Genomic DNA, 8,334 nt, shown 5'->3' with positions numbered 1-8,334 from the left:
CTTCCCTGCCAGTGCTCACAGACCTCATCTCAGCCCCTGTGTGCCCAGCTCTGCCCTGCAGCCCCTCCATGTGTGCAGGGGCTAAAAAGTAGATCCCACAAACCTTGATGAGACTGGAAAGGGGATGCTGGTGCTCTCTGTAGCCCATGAGCTGGAAACTGAAAACACAGACTCAGGAAAGCTCCTTATCTATACAGTAATCCCTCCTTTGACCTCCCAGTTGAAAAGTCCTTTGCGAATTGTCACACTATGTACCCAGAAAAACAAGATGAGAAACCTCAAAAGATGGACAGCTTTCCTTTCAGGTAACGCAATCTTGGAAAATTCCCTTAGAAATGATGAGGGGGACGCTAGAGCTGTGAGCAGCCAGCCTTGACCCATGCGGCACTCTGCAGAGCAGAATGACCCTGCCCTGCTGGGGATCTCTCCTTCCACACACAGCTTCTGCCCCCAGCGCCGTGGGGAATCTCTCCGGGCAGGCTGAGTGCTGACCCTGGCAGGCGGCAGAGTCCCTGCTCCAGCACACGGCCCCTGGGGCACAGGGACCCTGCTCTGACGGACAGCCCTGCACACCCCTGGATGCACGCTCACCTTCACACCCTGCAGCCATCCCTGGGAGAAGGGAGCTGTCATGCCTTGTCCGTCGGATGGTGCAAAAGGAAGACCTGCTCTGAAGCATGTTGTCCTCCTCTACGTTAGACACTAAAAGAGTCCTTCTGACAGATCCCATAAACTATCACATTGACCAGTTTCAGAAGATCCCTGCAGGAGCCGCCCCTGCATTGTGCTGCACACAGAGACTTACTGTGCAGAAGGCTGTGAAGATTTCTCCCCCAGTGAGCTCTCAGCATCCTTCCACTCCCAGATGCCTTTAACCCCTCTCCTCCTCACAGGTCTCCTCTTGGTGCCTTGCAGGCAGTGCCCTCAGCCCTTCTGCGCTCTGCAGAGGTGCTGCTCCTGGGCAGAGCTGTCTCTCTGCAGCGCTGCCTGCTTGCCATCAGCTCCCTCCATCCCAGGAGCCCAGCCCAGCTCAGAGCAGTGGACCAGCCCAAGATATTTTAATGACCCCTCTGGTGGGTTTGTTGCTGAGTCCATAAATCTCAGACAGTGATAGGAAAATGAAGAAACCTCTCAAAGAGTCACAGCCAGATGCAAACCCCAAAGTATTAATGGGTCCCACTGAGGACCATTACTGACAAAGCCTCCCCGGGGTCTGACTAGAGCAGAAAACTGGAGTCATAAAGGACCATTAGACAAAGGCAGCATAAAGGTGGAACAGATTCTGAGTAAAAGTGGATGTTACCCTAAGCTGAAAGGTCATGCCATGACTCCTGGGCCCTGGGAAGGGAGATGCTGTCCCTCACGCATTGCTCAGGTTTCTTCCTAGTGTGGTGGGGGGTTGTGCAATGTGAAGGCCAGAACTATGGTATGAAACCTCTCAGGATGGGAAGTGCTCTAAGGATAACGTGCTTCCTCATAGGCATCTGTGGCAGAGATAACAGCAGTAGACATGTTAGAGATAAAGAGCTCTGCTGTTTGGTTTTTTTTAGACTTTCTTCATCCCTCTATCATCTCCACCATAGGCTGTCCTACAGTGTCCCACACCTGCACCTCTTTCTCTGCAGGCTGTAGACATCCACCCTGATAACACACCTTGCTCTCACCTGAGCAGGGTCCTTCCTTTACTGATCTGTTTCTGTTCTCCCTGGCTGTTCCTTGAAATACAGCGCCTTGGGCTGACTCAGTCTCTTTCTGGGTGACTTGTTGCACCACAGCACTGCCCTTTGAGTGACATTTCTTTATTCTCATGTCCAGTCTTGACCTCCCCAGCTGCATGCTGTGTCATTATTTCTTTCTGTTACTGTTTCTTACTACAAAGAAAAATTTCATCATATCTGAAACCACCCTTCAAGCACTCTCAGACTAATCTTATGCTGTCTGAAGCCTCCACACTTCTGGGTCAAGGAAATCCAGGTCCCTCAGCAACCCCACACAGGTCATGTGCGCTAGGTTCCTAACCCCCCCTTGGCAGACTTCCACTCGACATGCCCTAGTTTGTAATCACTTCTCCAAAATAAGGAGCAACATATTGGGACACACTCATGTCTGTGGGGCCACACCAGCGCTGAGCTGAGCAGGATGATAACTCAGGTTGGTTGAGCTGCCCATGCTCCTAATGCAGGCCCATGAGCAGCTGCCCTTATTCGTAGTGTCTGTACTCTGCTGGCTCATAGGACATCCTTTGCAGTGCCCAGGCCCTTCTCCTCAGAGTCACTGCTCAGCAGGTCAAGTTCCAGCCTGTTCTGATGTATGGGGTTGTTCACCCAGTGTCACCTGCCGATGCAGGACTGACCACTTCTCCGTGTGGTCTTCTTCTCTTAAAGAAGAGAGTTGGGTTTCAAGCTGGGGATCTTTCAAAAAGGGAATGCAGTACCACATGCCCAGGAGCAAGCCCTGAGGGTAGGAGGGAAGCATCAGCTCAGTTCAGCCATCACCTGGAGCTAACCAGAGGCAGAAGGCCAGGCCAGCATCATCCTGCCTTGGTAACCTTGTAAATGCTGGCCCAGGCCTTGGGAGGTAACCAGAAGAGTGGACAGGGAAAAAATGGAAGAAGTAGCACTGCAAAGCCACACAGCACTGCATGGTTGGGATATCTGGGGCAGGTTTAAGAGCCAAGGCAGCCTGACATGGCAGGGATCCCAGAAGTCTAAGAGGCCTGAATCAGCTTGGATCCATATGGGCTTGCTCGAGTGTGGTGACATCTCTGAGCACTGGACAGATCAGCAGTGGACATGGTACCTGTGATGTGGTCTCCCAGTGCTGAGCAGAGGGGAGTGATGTCTTGCTGGCTGCTCTCCTGCTAATACCACCCAGGATGCAGTTCACTTTCAACACTGCAAAGTTTATTTTCAATGTTACTGACTCAGGGGCAAGCTGCTGTTTGCCAGGAACCCCAAGCCCTTTTCTGTCAAGCCTCTTCCCTCCAGTTAGGCTGTACATCCGGACTGGAGTGCAAATGACTTCTTACCACCAGGCATATCTCTCTGTCCAGAAGCACTACTCTCAAGTCAGCTCAAACAGAGAAGCCTTTCTCAGTCAGCAGCACCCTCACACATTCATCTCCTCATGCACCAGGGCTGCAGGCCCACAGATGCCTCTAGGGCAGCCAGGGCTGCCTGTGCAGCCTCTTCTGAAACAGGGCACTGCCATAGCTCTGCAGGGTGCCCTGGGACTTCAGTTGCAGATCTTGGCCTGAGTCCCAGGTTGTTCAGGATTCACAGCGACAAGCCTTCCTCAAGCTCAACTTTTCTTCCAAAAACAGAGGAGGGAAACTGTGGCTTCTTCCAAGCCCTAAGTTCAAACTTCCCTCCATCGCAAAGGAGATTCACAGCCACATTCACCCTCTGCAGCAGAGTATGATGGGACTGACTTACCTGCATGTCTCTTGTCCTCAGGAAGCCCACCACCCTCTCTACACCCCAATCCATGGTAGTTTCTTCCCTTTCCCAGCATAGGGAACCACTCAGCCATGGACGGGGGCAAACTATGGGCCAAGGTTTTGCAAGATACTGGGCTTTGCTGGCCCTGTTGGCTAATCATAGCCTTACAGCCACGGTTCAGTGCACAGTGGCTGAAACAGGCCATTGGAAGCAATGTTGAATCCAGAGACCTGAGGACCAAACCACAGGCAGAAGGAGGTACAACAGCTGTACTCAGCTTTAACAACAACTGTACCAAAGTGAGAAAAGATCTGATGCTGGGGACATGCAGCAGAGCCAAGCCTTTCTCTATGAAACATTGAAATATTTCAGGAAAATAAAAATCAGCACTAAACCCCTGCATGCCATACCAGCTCTGTACCAGCTCAGCCTGGGAGCAGAATCAGCTCCACAGCTGACCTGGCCCAGCACTGCCTGAGTAAATAATCTTGAAACCAGCAGCTGCCACATCAGCCCAGGGAGAGGAGAGCTCTGTGTGTCCTGGGGAGATCTGTCCTCCCTCGGGCATGTGTGTCTCCTTGCTTAGGAGGGGACCTCCATAATACACCTACTTTCCCCCAGGTCCACCTCTCTGGGGACTAGACAGAGTGATTGCCCCCCCATTTATGTGCAGTGTGACAGCGGCAGGTAGACACAAGGCAGCAAGGTCTGACTCCAGGGTTTATTGCAGCTGATTTCTCCCACCGTGGGTAGCAGAGCTGTGAGGTGTACAGAGGCTTGGGAGGAAACAGGGCCTGAGCAAAGCAGGGATACCCCAATTGCATAGGGAAGAGAACTTGCACTGTCTCCCCCTCCCCAGCACAGGAGTGGGCGCGCCCACCCCAAACCAGTGCCTGTGTCCCAGTGCTGGCCAGCACCGCGGCACTGGGCAAAGCTGCCCGTGTGCCTGGGGCTCCAGGCGATTGCTCCTGAGCCACAGAGCCTGGTGGCGGTGCAGGGGCTGCGGCCAGCGGAGGACGTGGCGCGGGGCTGGGACGGGGCTGTTGGCAGGCACGGGGACGGGGCACTGAGCTGGGGATGGTGGCACTGCCACAAACTCCTAGGAGGTTGCGGCACGGTCAGCACACGTCTGTGGGCTTGACCAGGATGAGGGAGGATGCGCAGTCGCCATTATCACAGAATCCTGGCCAAAGGATTTGCTTTTTGGCATTGAGCAGGACGTTCTGGCACTTGTCGTACCACCAGCCCCCGTAGCTGTTGGCACAGTTCCCTCTGTACTGGTCCTGGTCCTTGTCTGTAGTGCTGAACTTCATGTTGTCGTGTATGCCTCCCTTCTTGGGGTGGTAGCTGGTCAAGTAGTCATCCCCATCACCAGAAAATCGGCCCAGCCTCAGTGGGTACCCACTCGCCTCACTCTCTACCCTGAAGATGTCGTACTCGGCGTAATGGGTGACATTGGCTTTATTCCGCACAATGAAGCGGACCTTGTAGGTGCCTTGCTTTGTCAGGAGGTGCAGGTACTCGGTGCCCAGCCAGTGATCGCCTCGCACGTTCCCAAAGCCGTACTTGTAGGTGGTCCAGGATTGCTTCCACGCAAGTTCAGTGTCATGAGAGTTTCTCTGGACAACAGTCCAGCCCTTGCCTTCGGTGTCCATGTCGCACCACACCACGCGTGGGGGTGACCCAGCCGGCTGGATGACGTACACCCCGCTGGGGCTGGTCTTGCGGAGATGGCTGCAGTCTGGAGGGAACCCTGCAACAGCAGCAATGGAAAACACAGGGTGGGGTGGGAGAGAGACAGGTCCTATGGCTCTGTCAGGGCAACAGGAAGCTCCTGCAGTGGAGTGAGGACTCAGGACAAAAAAGGTTGATTTTATCTGTGGTCTACTTTACAGTATAAAGTGGCCTTTCCACTGGTCCATCCACAGGGCAATTGAAAGTCTCTAAGACAGTGGCACTGGTAAGAGCTCTAGGATCCGTTTCTCATTACTTGCTATTTCATTTGAAGCCTTCTAATGTATCTGGCTAAGAAAAGAGGGGAAGAAAAATCTTCCAGATGCCAGTGATGTCCTCCAAGTATGTCTGGCCTGTGATATATTAAGCTGCAGCTCTTGCAAGGGTCAGAAGAGTACAAAATGCTCCACTGGATGACAACATGTGATGAAAATTTATGTTTTCGCTGAGGGTCATGACATTGCAAAAGAAGGCTAAGTTCTACCTTGATGTCATAGAGATCTTTTCCCCCAGCTTGTGTCAGTTTATGTGCTAGCAGGACTGATATGTGATGACTTATTTGTCAAACTCACTGGCTGTCTAATTTGTTTTACTTGGTTTCTTTCTGACAATTTGTTGTAGGTAATTCTGATTCAGCCCATGAAATTCTGCTTTTCTTGGGCACGCAGCCTTGCACAAGTGTGACCCTCCCTTGCAGGAAGGAAGGGAATATTCCTAATCCAACAAGAGCTAAAAGAAAGCAAAACTGCTGGGAGGATCTCTCCTAGAACTGAAGTGTAAAAAGACATAGGCACCACCGAGTAATCCTGCCAAGTTACGGTGCCTGGTCTGAAACCCCTTGGTTTCAGCACGGAGCCACCAAGGGGGTGAGGATAGATGGCTTGATAGGTATCAGGCTGCTTGCCTGACATGGCCCAGGGGTTTGTGTGTGTGAGGAGTTCTTGTGTTGGGCTTCCTAGCACTTCATAGACCTGAGTGTCAGTGCTGAGCCAGGGAGATGTGTTCCTGCTCTGTGCCTTGGTGCCCAGCCAGTGCCCCCCATCCCCTCCGTACTCACCACTCCGGGAGCTGGTGGTGGGTGCTGCTGGGCCAGCGCTTGCATTGAGAAGAAGCATCGCCACCATCATGGGTAGGAGGATGAAATCCTCACGGAGCCAACTTGACCCAGCCTGGGACCCTGAAGAGGAAAGGGCCCAGCACCATTAGGATCCCTGGGCAGCCCCCCCAGCCCCTGGGGAGCTTGGACCAGGGAAAGCAGAGCCACAGGGCATGGGCAGAAGCCAGGGGCTCCCAAGGTGGTGGGAGCTGCAGATTTGGTGCAGGCTCTTCTCCTGCAGGGCTGAAGCAAGGTGACAAATGGCTTTGTCACCCTCCTGGTCAGCCCCTCCCTTGCACCAGACGGCAACCTGCAGATCTGTTCTCAGAATCTGCAGCCCACGAGTAGCTAAGAGAGGACAACATCTAGATCTGGGGGGAGTAGTTTGCCAGGGGGGAGGGACCACAAGAAACAGTTCTTTTTGGAGTCATCATGCTTAAGCCTTTTATATAAGCCACTCCCGCCCAGTGACAGCTAGTGGGAAACCAGATCCAAAGGCTGGGTCCTGTTGCACAGATACCAGCTCCTGAGCAGACAGGAGGAAGTCTCCTGGGCCCACACAGTGGCACAAGCCCAAACTCTGTGCTGGCCACCAGCACACCCTACACCCTGCACTAGCTGTTACTGGAAGACATGCCGTCATGCCTGGGGAAGCACACATGCCACGTGCATTGGTCAGGAAGGGAAAGGACTAAGTTCATATCTAGGTCTCCACATTAACCTCCTTTGACAGGACATGGTCAGAAAGGCCATAGGTAGCCTGGGGAAAGCACAGGCTGGCACCAAGCATGAACGTTGTTTGGTCCTTTGGTCTTGCGTCCCTTCTGCTACCAAGATGCCTGGCAGCATTCACCACCCAGACACCATCATGGCTGCTGTCCTACTAATCATCTTGTGTCTTTTTATACTCACCTCAGTCAGGTCTTGTTTGAGTCCAGAACCACACATGAATAAAGTGTGCTACTGAGAAGATAACTTACCCATCACAACAGCACGGCTGAGCAGAAAGCAGGAACCCAATGGTGTACCCCTCCCATGCCAAGCTTTCCACGGTGACTTTATAGGCACTGCACACACCCACTTGTGTTCACGCTTGCTATTTGTAGAGGCACAAGGAGGCACTTGCAGATTGTGATTCGAGCAGTTTTCAGATCCCATGACAGCTCGACTAAACCCCCTGAGGGGAGGGTGGCATGCCCTTCCAGTCAGAGAAGTACGAAATAATCCCCTCTGTGATGAAGGATTTCAATAGCTGACTCTCCCAGCTACACAAACACTACATGTGAATTGCCCACTTGGAGCAAATTCTGAAAAGCCATGATCAAACTGAAGTGGAGAGACCCAACTTTTTAAGGACATACACACAGAAACTAGCAAAGGAAGAGAAATTGGGTCTCCTATGTGCACAGTCCCAAAGGTGACCTTGGAAAGATGAGGACAGGTACACAAGAGACGTGCCTGCTTGCTAATGCTCCATCGGCAGGTTTCAGGATCAATGAGTTAACTCATTGGGCTGTAACCAGTGTCCAGCAGCTGGAAGTCACTGTACACACAGTGTTCCCTAGCACCCCAATCTGCATGCTTTGGGGAAAGGGCAAGGGCTTCAGGAAACAAGCAGGTGCCTGTGGGTCCCTTTACCTTTCTCCTTCCCAATCTCTGTCTTTGGCCTGGCGAGACCCTGCAGATCCCTCCCTAGCCCCAGCAATGTTCACCAGGGGTTGCTCTCACTACAGGAGCAAAATGCGCTCAGGACAGATTGTCTGGGAGGGCTGTTCTTGGTGCCAGAAGGTGCAGAGAGCTTCATCCTTTGTCATGGCAATTTTAAGAGGATAAAGATGTGGCCTTTCTACTTTCTTCTCCTGTGTTGGTTTCAGTAGCCTACTGAGCAGATGTCTTCTTCATGGCACAGCTTTAAACCTGGTGTTCACAGCAAGTGTCAAGCTGAGGCACTATCACATCAAGCAGTGCAACTTGCATGTCTGGATGGAGAGTAGCATCCAGACCTCTCCAAGGTAAGGTATTCCTGGATCAACTTCCATCTGCACTCTTAGATCTCACCCTTTC

The 8,334-nt window shown here is 52.6% G+C and overlaps 1 protein-coding gene across 1 annotated transcript; it reads right to left on the bottom strand.

The window, feature by feature from the left end:
* Positions 1-4,539: 4,539 nt before the first annotated feature.
* LOC104546495 (fibrinogen-like protein 1) lies at positions 4,540-5,193 on the bottom strand (the record flags this gene model as incomplete). Its single annotated transcript, XM_010191901.1, is given in 2 exon segments — positions 4,540-4,608; positions 4,610-5,193. Coding segments are annotated over 2 exon segments (653 nt in total), but the record flags the coding sequence as incomplete, so codon positions are not given.
* Between the last annotated feature and the right edge of the window lie 3,141 nt (positions 5,194-8,334).

This window comes from Mesitornis unicolor, unplaced genomic scaffold, assembly GCF_000695765.1.
Source record: "Mesitornis unicolor isolate BGI_N332 unplaced genomic scaffold, ASM69576v1 scaffold19429, whole genome shotgun sequence".
NCBI lineage: Eukaryota > Metazoa > Chordata > Aves > Mesitornithiformes > Mesitornithidae > Mesitornis > Mesitornis unicolor.
The sequence above is the reverse complement of the archived record's forward strand: the minus strand, read 5'-3'. Positions and strand labels throughout refer to the sequence as shown.